Source organism: Rattus norvegicus, chromosome 16, assembly GCF_021556685.1.
Source record: "Rattus norvegicus strain SHRSP/BbbUtx chromosome 16, alternate assembly SHRSP_T2T, whole genome shotgun sequence".
In the NCBI taxonomy this organism is placed as follows: Eukaryota; Metazoa; Chordata; class Mammalia; order Rodentia; family Muridae; genus Rattus; species Rattus norvegicus.
This window is the reverse complement of record NC_141549.1, coordinates 6,346,263-6,363,264: the sequence shown is the minus strand read 5'-3', so window position 1 is coordinate 6,363,264 and position 17,002 is coordinate 6,346,263. Positions and strand designations below refer to the sequence as shown.

General features: G+C 41.2%; 1 protein-coding gene across 50 annotated transcripts in view; it reads right to left on the bottom strand.

Moving 5' to 3' along the window:
• Positions 1 to 17,002, bottom strand: part of Pbrm1 (polybromo 1) — a 99,684-nt gene that overhangs the window by 38,815 nt on the left and 43,867 nt on the right. For all 50 annotated transcript variants that reach the window (XM_087588114.1, XM_087588121.1, XM_087588129.1 and 47 more), the window contains 3 exon segments: positions 14,690 to 14,795; positions 11,699 to 12,341; positions 5,426 to 5,637 (listed from right to left, as the gene is read on the bottom strand). In XM_087588114.1, the coding sequence (XP_087444240.1) occupies positions 5,426 to 5,637; positions 11,699 to 12,341; positions 14,690 to 14,795 (961 nt within the window).

Below are 17,002 nucleotides of genomic sequence, written 5' to 3'. Positions count from 1 at the left end.
GTGCTGGTCTAACTGGATGTCAGCATGGAGAAGAATGCAAATAGATCTATACCTATCACCCTGCACAACACTCAAGGCCAAGTGGATCAAAGACATCAGCACGAAATGAGATAAACTGGGCCAGATGGTGGTGGTGCATGACTTTAATCTCAGCATTCAGGAGGCAGCAGCTGGTGGACTACTTAGTTCAAGGCCAGACTAGTCTATAGAGCAAGTTTCAGGACAGCACAGGCTACACAGAGAAACCCTGTCTACAAACAAACAAACAAACAAACAAACAAACAAACAAGTCCTTGGTCTTTTAAGGCTAGTGAGAAGGGTCAGGGGTTAAGAGCATCACTGCTCTTCTAGATGTCCTGAGTTCAATTCTCTGGAACCACATGGTGGCTCATGACCATTTATAAAGGTTATCTAATGCTCTCTTCTGGTATGCAGGTGTACATGCAGATAGAGCACCCATACATTAAAATAACAACAATAAAACAATAGATACACTGAGCCTGATAGAAAGTGGTCAATAGTCTTGAACTCACTGGCACAGGAGAGAACTTCTTGAACAGAACACCAAACTCAGAGACACTAAGATCAATAATAAATGGGATCTAATGAAACCAAAGAGCTTTTGTAAAGCAAAGGACACCATCAAATGGACAGAATGGCAGCCTACAGATGGAAAAAAAATCTTCACAACCCCACATCAGACAGAAAGCTGATATACAAAATATATAAAGAATTCAAGAAACTAGATATCAGTAAGCCAAATAATCCAATTAAAACCCAGGTACAGATCTAAAGAGAATTCTCAACACAACTCTCTCGAATGGTCGAGAAGCACCTAAAGAAATGTTCAACACCCTAGTCATCAAGGAAATGCAAATCAAAATGACTCTGAGATTCTATCTTACATCTGGGTGACAGCTCAAGCTCGTGAGAATGTGGAACAAGGGGGACACTCACTCATTGCTGGTAGCAATGCAAACTTACACAACCACTTTGAAAATCAACATGGCAATTTCTCAGGAAAGTGGGAATTAATCTACCTGAAGCCCCAGCTATATGACTCCTGAGCGTACACCCAAAGGATGGTCCACCATATCCTGAGCACACTTGCAAAACTATGTTCACAGCAGCTCTATTCATACTAGCTGGAAACTGAAAACAACCTCAATGTCCCTCAACCGAAGAATGGATAAAGAAAAAGTGGTACATCTACACAATGGGGTAGCAATAACATCATAAAATTTGTTGGCAAATGGATGGAACTAGAAAAGATCATCCTGAGTGACAGACCCACTCAGTAGACAAACATGGTGTGTACTCATGGATAAGAGGGTATCAGGTAGAAGGTAAAGAATAACCATGTTACGATCCACAGGCCAAAGAAGCTAAGTCACAAAGAGGGCTGGCTCCAGGGGGACACGAATCTCACGGAGAAGGGGAACCAGAATAGATGGATTGGATGAGCACGCCTGCGTGAGCGCCTGAGTGCCTGTGTGCCTGCATGTGAACAGGAAGGATCAGGCCTGGGAAGAATGGAGGGAGAAACAACTGGATTGGGAGGAGGCACATCTCTGGAATGAGCTAGAAACCTAGGGCAATGGAAAACCCTAGGAACTGATGAGGGTGACCCTAACTAAGATTCCTAACAATGGTAGAATAAACAGCTTGAACTGTTCCTTTCCAGTAACCAGGCAAGACTTCCAGTGGAAGAACTGGGACACCAACCCAGCCATAAAACCTTAGACCTACAATTTGTCCTGCTGCAAGATGTGCTGGGGTAAAAGTGGTGATGAAATTGTGAGAGTGGGCAATCAGTGACTGGTCCATTGCCATGCCAATGAGACTCATGCCATGAGAGGAAGCCCAACCCTGACACTGCCCAGAGGGTCAGGAGCCAGAAGCTGAATAGCCAGCCCAGAGAGACCCACAATAGAAGCTAACACAAATTGGGGGGGAAAAAAAAAAGGGTAAATGAAATGATTCCTAAGAATAGGAATAGATAAATAGATCGTAAATCTATTCTATATTCTTTAGAATTGAGAGAAAATACACTAGCTCATAGATTGGTGTCTAGCCTAATTGTCATCAGAAAGGCTTTACCCAGCAACTGATTGAAACAGAGGTAGAGACCCACAGTCAAACATTAGGAAGAGCTTGGGGAATCCTGTGGAAGTGGAGGAGGAAGGATTGTTGGAGTCAGTAGACAGAAGAGTCAAGGACAGCACAAGAAAACCCACAGAATCAACCAATCTGAGCCCATAGGAGATCACAGAAGTTGAACTGCCAACCAGGAAACCTGCATGGGACTGACACATATGTTGCAGTTCACACATAGATTACAATTGTGCGGCTTGGTTTTCTTGTGGGACTCCTAAACGTGGAAGCAGGGGCTGTCTCTGGCTCTGTTGCAAGCCTCTGGGACCCTTTCCTCTTACTGGGCTGTCTTCTCTTAAAAGGAGACCTTACTGCAACTTGATATGCCATTGGCTGGTTAATACCCCCCTTCTGAAGAGAAATAGAGTAGTAGATGTGGAGAGGGGGAAATGGGAGAAGAGGAAAGAGGGGAAACTGTGGTCTGTATGTAAAATAAAAAATTAAAATAAAAAAAAGCCACAGCACATTCCAGTCTCTGAGTCTCTTGTGAAATATAAAATGGAGCCTGGGCCTCTGAGAGATAGTTCCTTTCTAAGAAAGACTCCCAAGGGGAGTATGGATCTGTGTGTATAACCTGATGCCAGGACAACTGGCCAGCCTCACCTTAGGCTTTATGTTCCTTGCCTTATACTCTGGCTCTGGCTTTTCAGGCCTGGAAGGGGACTTCCGAGTGGGATGGTCACAAACTATTCACTCAAGCTCTTATCTTTTGCCCTCAAAGAACCAAAGAAGGCACACCACTCTACTAGGCAAGAGCACTTACAGATGCTCACCTATTAAAAGCCTATCTTTAATATTCTGACAGTGATAGAGATCAAGTAAGGCTGAATCTTTATCAGGCAGACTCTCTACTACTGAGCTGCATACATAGCCTCGTTTTGGAATATCTTACTTTGGGCCAAAGCATGCAGTCCTCCCTACTGTTCTCTATCATGTAGTATGTAGTCAATGCAGTCTTTTTTTTTTTTTTTTGGTTCTTTTTTTCCGGAGCTGGGGACCGAACCCAGAGCCTTGCGCTTCCTAGGCAAGCGCTCTACCACTGAGCTAAATCCCCAACCCCGTCAATGCAGTCTTGAGGCAGGTACTATGTTCTTTCTGGGTAAGCTGCCCTCTGTCACCTGGTCATTTAGCACAGGGCATCCACAGAGACTCTACGGGTTTTCCTGCATGCTCACCTCACCTTTCTTTTACAGAGAATGAATGGCCTTATTAGGGTTCATGGTGAATGCCAATCCCACCAGATCCTGCCACATCAATGTGGCATGGTCCCAGACATAAAAAAACAGAAAAGTATTTACCCTGTAGCGATGTCTCCCATGAGCACTGAGTTCAGATGCTGTCTTTTGATACCATAACCAAACTTCTAAAAGTATTAACAACATCTTTGACAAGGTTTAAGATCAACACAAAGAAATAAAAATGAGCATGTAGCCAGGACGCTTTGGTTGCAATTCTATTAAATGTATATTCTATTTTAAATATTAATAGAAATGTAGCTGAGAGAATACATCTCATTTATAAACTGCAACATTTCTGAGTGTTGCCTGGTCAATACCCCGTTGTTGGTATTGCACTTAGCTTGACCAGCAGCTCTTCCAATGTTCTCACTCTAAGAAACTTGTGCTTACAAACTCTTTCCACATCTGTAACTTCTTAAGGATAGCTTCCCATAAATTAAAATGCTGCCAACATTAAAATTTAAATATAAGTGCACATTCCAAAATTAATCCCCAAAAGTTTACACCAACTTAAATCCCTGAGTATCTACGGGTTTTGGTTCCCACCCACTCTCTCCAACACTGACACTATAGTAAAAACACGCTAGGCAGTGAGGGCGCACGCCTTAGCCCCAGCACTGGGGAGGTAGAGGCAGGTGGATCTCTGAGTTTGAGACTGGCCTGGTCTACAAAGTGAGTTCCAGGTCAGTCAGGACCACACAGAGAAATCCTGTCTCAAAAAATAACAAGGGCTGGAGAGATGGCTCAGCAGGGCTGGAGAGATGGCTCAGCAGTTAAGAGCACCCGACTGCTCTTCCAGAGGTCATGAGTTCAATTCCCAGCAACCACATGGTGGCTCACAACCATCTGTAAAGAGATCTGATGCCCTCTTCTGGTGTATCTGAAGACAGCTACAGTGTACTTATATATAATAAATAAAATAAATCTTTAAAAAAAAATAATAACAAAACACAAAGTCTTGCCAATTTTAGTTTAAAAAAAAGATACCCAATAGTTAATTAACAGAGTGAAACCCTGTGATATACAAAGCAGATTTACAAAGTTCTTGAGAATTTTGTATAAACAGAAGCAGAAAACTGTCTTATTATGAGTATAGGGGAATTTTAATCCAGCAGCATGGCTACTCTGGCAAGGGATCACATACAAAGATAGGATCCAGTTGGAATCCAGACACACCCTGGATTACAGTAAGATCTGACTACAAGCATGCCCGAGGCACACACCTTTAATCCCTAACAATGAAGGTAAGGTTAGTTTGTACAGGAAGCAGCCATGCCTGAAAGTGACATCTAATCAAGGAGGAGATTAAGTGACGACGAATCAGAGAAAGATTTCATGCTTCAAGTCAATTTTGTTTTCTGGTCCAGGGGGAAAATACCTAAGAAAGTCTGATGCTATTGAGTAACACACCTTTGCAGTTATACATTTCCAGTTAACTATGTAGCCTGAAATGTTCCTCAGATTTTGCCACTTGTATTGATGCATGCCTGCAGTGGCAGCACTGGGGCGCAGTGAGGAGATCGCTTAGCACCAGCACCAGGCTGGGTTACACAGGGTGGTCCCTGCCCCAAGCTCCCCACCTTCATCACCCCAGAGACAGACTTTTGCAATGACAAAATCCCACTGTCAAAACATCTGCACATTTGCCCTACAATTCAATTCAAAGTGCCCCTTTTAGGGTGACATGATTAGAATGAAAGCAGGAGTGTAGTTCAACTGAAGTCTCATGTACTTGTCAGGTTCTTACAGTGTTTGAGAGGAGAGCTGTATGTAGCACCTAATGCTGAGAACGCAGGTAAGCTCTCAGGTGTGCTTGTCACTTAACCATCTGCTCCTAGAATATTAGCTGTACCAGAAGTAACTTAATCAATGTGACAACCGAACAGAGAATGACAACAAGATTTCTCTCATCACATCTTCTGTGAAATAGTCAACCAGCTAAACCCTCAACCACGGACTCTGCAGAGAAACTGTGATACCCACTAAGCAGACTTTAATGTTTCCTCATATTTAATAAGTAAGAAGCAACTAACCTCTTTTCTCTTCTTCTCGCTTTAGTTTATCTTCCTCTATTTCTTTAGGTAATTTTTCCTTTTTCTCTTTTTCCACATCATTATGCAAATGTTTTGTGGTATAGCTGAGTGCTGGGGAAAGAAGGATCTCTCCATTTTTGCAGAGTTCATCGCGAATTCTAATAAAAAACTGCTGAAGTTCTACTGCATCCTCGTAGATTTCGGAATCTGTCCTGTAATGCATTAAGAGTATTTACTGACACATGAACTGCTTCATTTATAATACCTCAATCATGTTACATCCTATCAAATGCTTCCCTGGGGTCATTCATATTAACAATACTTAGGCTCAGTTAGAAGGGAGCCCCCATTAAGTTTGTTAAAACAGAACATCTGGGGGCTCAAGTGATGGCTCAGCACTTAAGAGCACTGGCTGTTTCTCCAGAGGACCCAGGTTCAATTCCCAGCACCCACATAGCAGCTTACAACTGTTTATAACTCAGTTCCAGGGGATCTTCCGGCTTCCTTGGACACTGCACACAAGTGGGACACAAACATACAAATATCATACACATAAAAAATAGTATTAAAACATAACGAAAAATACCCTCCAGAGTATCTGAGGCACATATTGTGGTACATGTCAGTGATCGTCATTTAGAAGGTAGAGGCAGGAGGATCAGGAGTTCAGTTATCCTCATTTACATGGTGAGTTTGAGGCCAGTCTAGGCTACAAGACACCCTGTCTCAAAAACAACAAACAAACAAACAAACAAACAAAAGAATGAATGGAAAACCAGACAGTTGAGCACCTGAATTGTATCTATCTCCTCCTGCTCAAGGCACGCTCCTTTCTTACTCATGCCAAAGGAAAGGCCTCACACATGCTCAGACACACAGGCCAACCCGAGCAGAAGGAGCTGGCGGAATCAACAACCGTACTATTGTTTTTGATCAAATCCAACACTTAATTTGCATCTATTTTCTTTCTCTTTTTGGGGTTGGTGGGTGGTGGTATGGGTTCAAGCTGAGATTCACCTGCCTATGCCTCCTGAGTACTGGGATTAAAGGCCTGGGTCATCACTTCCTGCCTGTATCCATGTTCTTAACTGTAGGCCTAATTTATAGAAGGTGATAAAAGACTTAGGTTCTGTCTTTCTTCTTTTTGGTCCTAAAGCATTGCTCTCTTGACTGGCAGGACTCACTGAGAACTGAAACTAGGCTATAAAGGCACAAGAGTATCTTGTGTAATAATGAGTACAGGCCTGAGAGTCCATCTAAATTTAATTTCTCAAAAGGAGAGGATTGGTAGATGTAAATACTCCAAGAAGGAAAAAGTCATGTGTCATATTTAGTATCTGTCTAAGTTTCCTTCCTTCTTATCGGGAAACTATGAAACACAAGCTTCACTGGGACAGTTTCGCTGACACCCAAGCTGGCTGTGACAAGGTAGGAAGCCTAGGCTGGCTCTGAACTTGTATGATCTTTCTGTTTCCACCATCCCAAGGTCAGGACTACAAGAATAAGTCATCAGGAGTAATGGCAAATGTATTGTTGACAGTTATGTAGACATCCTGGTTGGGAGAGAACGACAGGCAAAGCAAGGCCAATCAGCGGTCTCTTGACACATGGACACTTGAGCAGAGATACTCTGGATGACTCTGCTGTCAACAATGGGAACTGGTAAAGAATTAACACGGCCAAAAAAAAAAAAAAAGAATTAAAACGGCCAATAACCCAAATGGGTATTCTAAGAGGTTCTAGAAACATGTTCTGGGATCTGAAGATGCTTTTGGGAAAGCATTGCTTAAGTAATGGAAGAAGTTCCCTAAGACACCGATTTTGAAATCTTTCTTGACTAAAGATATCTGGTTTGTTATCTTAAAATTAAATTCATTTCATAATAGCTTACAATTTTAGTGGAAAATTATAAATGAAAAAACACATTTGGCAAATTACTGTTACACTGAAAGAGCAGATTTGTAATGTCTGGCTACCTGATATAATTAAATTTTGTATAAATCACTAAGTATCTGATATATACTTTGTTTATTCAAAAAGTATTATAGGGCTGGACAGATGGCTCAGTGGTTAAGAGCACTGACTGTTCTCCCAGAGGTCCTGAGTTCAATTCCCAGCCACCACGTGGTGGCTCACAGTCATTTGTAATAGAATGATGTCCTTTTCTGGTGTGCATGAAGACAGCTCAGTGTACTCACATAAATGAATCTTAAAAAACTATTGTAAATAATTTGTTAATCTTTGCTTTGGTTGTTCTTAAAGATTTCTGCAATATAATTCTAGGTTTCAAAAACATTCTGCTGGGGAAAAAAGTAAATGGTGAGATCCTGTCAAGAAAATAATAAAAAGCCATGGGTGGTGTAGCACACCTTTAAGTCCAAGCACTCAGGAGGCACAGGCAGTTCCAGGACATCCAGGGCTATACAATGAAACTGTGCTCAAAACAAACAAACAAACAAACAAACAAACAAAACATACAAACAAACTAACTAGATGTTTTACAAAAATAACAATTTGTTAGCCTAAGTAGGTATTGACTATGCAAGAACAAAAATTCATGATAAAAAAACAACCAAATATAATTTCCTTCAATTGTTAAGTAATCCTTTCAGGTAAGTCAGACATTCAGCAAAAAGAAATAATTAAAATTATAGGAGAAGCTCTCTCTCTTCTCTGTCCTTGTCTTCCTACGGAGTCTTTCACCTGTAAGAGGATCCTGCCAGCACACTGGGCACCGGGCATGCCTGAGCACGTGCTGTTCCGACTGCTGTTCAGTGCATGAACCACTGCCGCCCGGGCCAGCTTTCTTTCTTTCTTTTTTTATTACTCAGTGCTCAGATTCCTTGTATTTCATAATTCTCAGTAGTTCTGGTGGGTAGGGGTGTGTGGTGATGAAGTGATGAAGGAAGAATATTCTGGAAATCTACATGTGTACTTCATATGAATATATTCACCAATGAATACTTATACATCTAGAATGCCTAAAATTAAAGCGAACATACAAGATAAAAGAGTTATGTATAATTCACTAAATATGCATTTGAAGCTATTCCTTTTTTTCTCCTTTCTTTTGGTTTTGTGAGATCAGCTCTCGCTATGTAGCCCAGGCTGGGCTAAAACTCAGAATCCTCTACCTCTGGTTCCATGAGCTGGGATTTCAGATATAAACCACTACATTTGGTTCATCAATTCTTCTTAAGAGACTATTTTTATTTTTCTTTGTGTGTGTGGTTACATGGGTATGTGCATGTTCATTTGGTTGTGGGTGTGTGTGCACGTATGTAGAGACAGAGGTCAAGGTTGAGACAGTCTTGTACTGAATGGCTGGGTTAGCTCTAAGGGTCTTCCTGTTGTCTACACTCAGCTACCTTCATTCTCGAGCACTGCAATTACAGGCTTGTGCCAGCATGCCTGCTGCAGGGATCTGAACTCAGGGACTGCATGGCAAGAACTCCATGCACTAAACATCAGGCCTTTTTATTAATTCTTATGCCACAAGAAGTTCCAATACTATTTTTATTTTCAAAAATTAAAATGGCTTCTATTATATGTCTTAAACATTTAAAAAATTTAGGTGAATGGGTGTTTTCCCTGCACATATATCTTTGCATCACTTACATGCCTAGTGCCTATGGAAGGTAGAAGAGGGTGTCAGGTGCCCTGAAAATGGAATTACAGATGGTTATGAACCAGCATGTGGGTGCTGGTAACCACACCTAGACCTTCAGAAAGAGTAGTTAGCCCTCTCAACTGCTGAGCTATGGTTGCAGCCCCCTGCTCTATTTCTCAATAGAGCTCTGGGCATGAGGTAAACTCTATGGACTCCTGCCTCATACACATGTGTCGTGGGCTACATCTTCCAGCCCTCAAAAGCAGAAGCTCATGTCAGCAATGGGGGAAGAAAAAGATCTGCACACTTCTCAACGGACAGAGTTCCTGTAATCTACAAGACACATGCTCTTTAGAAGACTCAGTGGACTGCATGGGACCACAAGAGTGTCTCTGGATTTAAAGACCTCTTAAACCGAGAGACAAAGTGGACACTGACATCATGACAGTACTGCGACATCCCATGACTCTAGAGCATGTTCACTAACTATCAGTCACCCGACAAACATTACCTGAATGAAACCTGGTGTAAAATCTGGCTGTGAGATACCTCCCCTTTCCTCTTTATTTCTATTCCCTAGTACTACACAAGGAACCATCTCTTAACATGCTAATCAAGGAGCCACCTCAAACCTGGAACACAGAATATTCGCACCCTAGCCCTTCCCTTTCTTTGTACCATTCAACCTCTCTATTCATCCTCCAACCCTCTCATGAGACTTTGTGCCTTTTTGGGTAAACTCTGGCCCACAAAATTTCTGACACAACTTTAATATGCTACGTCATATTTCCTTAAGTATTGGTCTTATCCTAACCACAAGATTTAAAGCTCTTCAATACAGAGCTCAACAGTGCTTATTACTCATGTCTATGGTGACTGTCAGCACAGCTCTCAGGGGAGACAACCCAAGGACGTCACCGAGCAGCTGTTGTATTATGAACTTTCCTGCGTGCACATCTCCAATTCTTCACATGAAAACTGAAAAGATTATCAGTTCCCTAGAAAAGCATAGATACGGGCTGCAGAGATAGCTCAGAGGTTAAGAGCACCGACTGTTCTTCCAGAGGTCCTGAGTTCAAATCCCAGCAACCACATGGTGGCTCACAACCATCTGTAATGGGATCCTATGCCCTCTTCTGGTGCGTCTGAGGATAGTGACAGTGTACTCCTATACAAAATAAATAAATAAATCTTAAAAAAAGAAAAGCATAGATACGTCAGAGGTTATCTTCATGAAGGGCTTTACTATGCTGTTCTACAAAAGCTGTTACTAGGAAAAGCGGTCATTAGTATTTACTTTTCCTTCAAGGTCTAGAGCAAAGATCTCCTAGGTGGAATTAAACAGCCCAAAGTTCCAGCTCTCAGTACTTCAACATTGTAAGCCACAAGAAGGCAGGTTTTACTGTCTTCAAGTTAAATGTAACCGAGCACCTATAAGAGCATAGAGAACTTACACTGTGGTTGCTGGATTACACTGGGTATTCTTTCAGTAAGTGCCAAAAATACACATAGGCCAAAAGGTTGAAGGAATTTTAGTAAGTGTAAATTTATTCTTTAAGCCATTTATTGTCCTACATTAAGCTCTTAAGCTGATAAATAAGATAAACAACAGAAGCCCTTCTTAAGTAATTGAAATAGAGATTGAGGGGTCTAGAGAAGGAGCACTGGTGTTCTTCCAGAGGACCCAGGTTCAAGTCAGAGCACCCACATGGTAGGGAACCATCTGTAACTCTCGTCCCAAAGAAACACCTTCTCTGGCCTCTGTGGGCACTGGTTATACGGGCTGCATACACATATATGTAGGCAAGACATCTCAGTACACATTACATAAAAATAAGTACGTTTTAAAAAAAGTGATTGGCTTTAGACCAGTCTATCCTCCAAGAATCATTCTAAGCTCTTTAATTCATTTAAAGCATTCTTATATTTTTCAAAGAAAAAAACCTCTACTCTAGTTTCTATTACAAACTGTATACTGTTCCTTTAAAGACATCTTCTGAGAAGGCTGCACTTCAGGTCTCTGGCTATGCCAGTGTGCAAGTGCTTCAGGTCTGCCTCCCCCTCACTGGCACTCAGTAGTGCTCTTCTCTTCTTCTTCTCTTTTTAAAGATTTATTATATATATGTACACTGTGGCTGTCTTCAGACGAGGGCACCAGACCCCATTACAGATGGCTGTGAGCTACCATGTGGTTGTGGGAATTGAACTCAGGACCTCAGGAAGACTAGTCAGTGCTCTTAACCACTGAGCCATCTCTCCAGCCCAGTAGTGCTCTTTCTACTTCATAGAGTACATGTGCTCTTTACAAGTGTGGTGTTGTTTGCTTTTTGTAGACGCACTTTCTCTGTGTAGCCTTGGCTGTTCTGGAACTTGCTCTGTAGACCAGGCTGTCCTTGAACTCAAGACATTTATTTACCTGCCTCTGCCCCCTGAATGCTGGGGTTAAAAAGTGACTACCGTCCGACTCCCTCTTTACAAGTTTTGACCCCTCCAACACTGTAAAGGGAGGAAAAGGCAGATGTTTTGCCTACCAAGAATTCAGGATGAAGGCTACCTACTATAACCATGCACCACAGAGATGCCTATCACAGCATGACTCCCTTACCTGTTTTGTAATAGAAATCACAAGGATTTATCATAAAGAAATGGCTTGGAAAACATACCGATTCATCCTTCTGGCCCTTTCCAATACTTCAAACATATGCTCCTGAAATAAATCGAGTCGCCGATATCGATTACTTTCAACATTCTTCCTAATAATGTCAAATGTAAGGGGAGGTCTGCTGGGAAAGTTCGGATCCACAGCAGGAATTTCTGCTAAGGAGTCACTGTAACATCTTCCTTCATCATCCTGATGACTCATGACGGACACAAAGAGATTATGGATAAGTTCTTGAATCAGCAGGGTCACGTTAGGGACATGAGAATCCTCGTCTCCCTCCAGGTCTCTCCGAGTTTCAAGGAGGACTTTATGGAGGACAAGGGCATCTTTGTAGATCAAAGATTCTGGCTCATTGTAGGTACAGGCATTGTTAAACATCATCACGAAGTCCTCCACCATAGAATCGATATCTTGGTACTTGTTTGCCATCATGTGACTTCGGATTTTTTCCATGTCCATGGGCTTTTTAATGGTCAGATAGTAGTCAGGCAGCTCTGACCTGGAGGGGAGTCTTAGAAATATAGCACTGAGGCGGCGGCCCCTCTTGTCAGTATAGTTCTTCACGGCTTCATACACTTCGTTCAGCTTCTGCTGCATTGGAGTCATGTACTTGGATTTCTTAGGAGAGACACCACTCTTTCTACCTGAAGAGAGAGGTAACGCAATGCATGCTAAGTGGATAAGACGGCATAACCATAAATGTTTGCATAGCTGGCAGCACAGCCATAAGAAAGGGGTTATCCTAAGGATTTGTAAAACCACAGGATTCAGCACATTTTTTTTTTTAAGATTTATTTATTTATCTCATGTATGTGAGCACACTGTTGCTGTCCTCAGACACACCAGAAGAGGGCATCAGGTTCCCATTACAGATGGTTGTGAGGCACCATGTGTTTGCTAGAATTGAACTCAGGACCTCTGGAAGAGCAGTCAGTGCTCTTGACCACTGAACCACCTCTCCAGCCCCTCAGCACATATTTAGTAACATAGATTTTATAGACAAAAACAGACCTGGAAGAATACCTTTTCCCTAATTTATAGATATAATACATTTATATATAAACCCTTTTTGAGACTAAGTCTCATATAACCCTCCCGCTCCAGCCCCTAAGGGCTAGGATTAAGGCTGTCAGAAGGACACACTGTCAGTGCACTCTGATGTGAGCAAGCACTGGCATGCGGAGCCTGCTGTGAGGCTAAGAACATTAGCATCTCTGACAGGCTGATGCTATCACCTCTCACGTCCTGGACAGCTGAGAACTTCACTTCAGGAAAAACATAAAAGTTGTTGAAATAAATTGAAGTATTAATAAAATTCTTAAAACTTTAATATCAAAGTATATAGTTTTAATATTTTGCGTCTAAATATGATGTCACATATTCTAGTTCCATTCATGGAAATTCCTAGATGACCAACTCAGAAACAGGATACCCCAAACTGGTACGTTTATAGAAAAAGAGTCTCAAATAGCTCAGGGTGATCTCAAACTATATAGCTGAGCGTGGCCTTGAACTTCTGATCCTCCTGCCTCCAGTTCCCAAGGGGGGGATTACAGGCATATACCTCTGTATCTGACCATGTGTGTGCTTTTATAACTACATGAAAAGAAGAATTCCTTAGCAACAAGGAATCATTATTTAGCAGCGATTTACAAAGCAATGAAGGAACTCAGTTTACAGGTAGTTCACAGTAAAGATGTCTGTCTCTGTTCTTCGCAGTAAACACACTCTCCAAATTATCTGACGGTGTTACTGCTTGTTTAGCACTTGTTCAAGACTGTTTGACAGCATTGTCTGCTTAGCAGGTTTCATTTATATCAAAAAATTCAGAAATATTTTCTTTAATTCAATGATATTTTTTTGCTGTGCTCTTTTCTTTTAAAATTTTTGATAAACCATATCTCTACAGGTTACTCAAATGGTCCCTGAGGAGTACATTTGTCACTTACTGAAATTAACTGATTGATTAATTAATTAATTGCATATAAGTACACTGCAGCTGTCTTCAGACACACCAGAAGAGGGCATCGGATCTCATTACAGATGGTTGTGAGCCACCATGTGGTTGCTGGGAATTGAACTCAGGACCTCTGGAAGAGCAGTCAGTGCTCTTAACCGCTGAGCCATCTCTCCAGCCCTCACTTTCCAAATTTTATCCAGTAGTGTTGTTGGATTTCATTTTTAATTTCATGTAACGCCAAATAAACCTGCCATATTCTTTTTTCTGGCTTCAGATTGTCTTTCCAGTATTATCCTTTACATTAAAGAAAGCAAGGAAAACCTCTGCTGTTGATATTCAAGTTCCCTTTTTTAATGATTTGGACATAAAGTATACTTTGAAAAGTTCCTCATGGGGTTGGGGATTTAGCTCAGTGGTAGAGCGCTTGCCTAGGAAGCGCAAGGCCCTGGGTTCGGTCCCCAGCTCTGAAAAAAAGAACCAAAAAAAAAAAAAAAAAAAAAAAAAAAGAAAAGTTCCTCATGAAAAACTTAGAACTAAGCTGGTAGATATAATCACTGAGAGGTACTGAGTATGAGAGTGCTGCTTTTATTAAGAGATTACCTGAAGGAGTCATAATCTGATGGCAGTGCTGGGAGATGGGCTGGGTTGGAGTTCAGTGGGTCCCTAGTGGACCTCTGAAGGTAACCATCTCTCTCTGCTCCTTGTCTACCATAAGCTAGGCAAGTCTGCAACTCTGTGTCCTTACATGATGCTCTACCTACGAACAGTGGAGATCGAGCTCTGCAGTTGTAGCAAAATGAAAATCCACCCTAATTTACCCTGTCACATCCTCAGTCAGTCCCCTCCGTAGCAACGCTAACTAACTTCATCCTCTGGCTATTCTTATTCTTTTACTTAAAACACAAAGAGTGCAATGTGAAGGAGGGTACTAAAAGGCAGTGCCAGGGAAGAAAGCATATTCACCATTTAATTAAAGAAATGTCAAGACACCAGCAATGTCTCTTTGACAGATTAAATCTAAGGCAAACTTACTCAGTTTAAGTTTGGGAGAAGCCATGTCATCATCATCAGGCAATGGTCCCAGCTCTTTCCTTTTATCTTTGAGTAACTTCTCCAGGATATGGGCATCATTGTATACCTACATTACAAAAATATACTTGATATTTTTTCCTAAAAACATTGTAATTGATGAGTAAAGAATTGTTTCATTTCTCTGAAGGTGGTGATATATAATTACCAGCACCCAGAAAGCTGAAAATCACAAGTTTGAGGCCAACCTCGTTACACAGTGAAATGTAGGAGTGTAGATTGATGCCATTATGCAGGTGAAGGCAAGTGCAGGCTAGAACGAGGCCTCCACTTCATCCTGTCATTGGATGAGAAGGAAGGATGGGCAGGAGAAAAGTTTTAGAGGCAGAGGAGACTGGAGCGAGGAGGAGGGAGGCAGCCGAGAGAACATGGTGGCAGATGTTAGGATTCCTCTCTGCACATTTACAGGTTGTTACGACTATTCTTAAGGGATGGATGTGTACAGGATTTTGTGTTGTTTACATGGGCAAATTATATCTTATCTAGGTGGGTGGTTTATATCCTTTCAACTGGTTGTAAATTTATTGTGTGGATGTATTGTAAATTGAGAATTTAACATGTAAATCTGATTGTTGAGTCTTAATTTTACCGGGTGGCTGGAACCAGAGAGTTCGTGACTAGCAGAGAGCCACTGGGAGAGCCACTAATCTGAGATGAATTAGCAACAGCTCCAATGTACCACTGAAGCCAGAACTAGCAACCGTGGGAACCAGTTCACCATTTTTTTTAGCAAAAAATAATGACTATGTGTGAATGAGTTTAAAGCATAGTTTAATTTAGCTGGATGGTGTTGGCGTATGCCTTTAATCCCAGCACTCAGAAGAAGGGGAAGGTGGATCTCTGTGAGTTCAAGGTCTGATTACAGAATGAATTCCAGAACAGCCAAAGCTACACAGAAAAACCCTCTCTTGAAGAAAACAAACAAACAAACAAACAAACAAACATGGTTTAGGACAGCTGGTTCTCCTAAGAACAATAACAATATTATGTTATGGGGAGGACCTACTTTGAAGCTTTCTGGGTAAATCTAATGATAAATATGCATGCTAATACCTAAGATCCACTGTGGTAGAAGTTTACAGATGTTTTACTTTTTATTTCATTTGTCTGGGTGCTTAACCTGAACATATAAGTGTCTGTGTCTATAGAAGGCAGAAAAGAATACTAGATTCTTTGGAACTAAGTTCAGAACCATCAGTAACTCCAGTTCCAAGGGACACAACATCCTCTTCTGATCTTAACACCAGACACACATGTAATACACACACACACACACACACACACACACACACACACACACACACACGACATACATACATATATACACACACATACATATAGTCAAAATACTTATGTACATAAAACAAAATCTTAAAAATCCTTAAAAATAAATAATAAAAAGGATAAATATTTTAATCTATTGGCTTTCCTTGGGGTACATATTCAATATTAAATATTGTTCCCAAAACTCAGTTATTTCTTTTATATCTCTTTAATATCCTATAAAACTCTGGAGTAAATAGTATTACTATTATTTCTAAAGTATACATAAGGAAAACAAAACTTTAGGAAGGAAAATTTCCTTACGCAGACACCAGCAAAGCAGGATGCACCTCAAACAGTCATCTTTTTGTTACTATCATTTTGGTTTGTTGAGATGGGAGTCTTACATAGCCCTGTAGGACTAGAACTCACAATGAAGACCAAACTCACCTTACATTCAGAGAGCCACCTGCCTCTGCCTCCCAAGTTGTTGGGGCTACGCCGTGCGTCATTACACCCATTTCTTTATTTTACCCATGTGTGGTATGTATTTGTGCATGAGCCCAGAGTTGATATTGGCTGATCACTTCTCTGTTTGTTTTTTTTGTTTTGTTTTTGAGATAGGGTCTTCTCAATGAGCCCGGAACTCATTAATTTGGCTAAAACAACTTTCAATCCTGGGATTCTCTCATCTTCCCTTCCTAGCACTGGTATGTACTACAGGTATATACTGCTATATCTGGTTTTCTACACTCGGTGCTGGGGACCTGAACTTAAGTCCTCATATCTGCATAGCAAGTACTTCACAAACTGAACTCTCTCCCCAACACAGAGCAGGATTAAAACTTAGGTGCCATATAAGTGCATGGGAAATCAAAGGAAAATATCAGGTATCTCCTTCAATCATCTATCACTGACTTTTAGCTAATTTGGCCAACAAGCAAGCCCTCAGGATCCTTTGGTCTCTTCTCCAGTCCTACAGCATTTGCAATG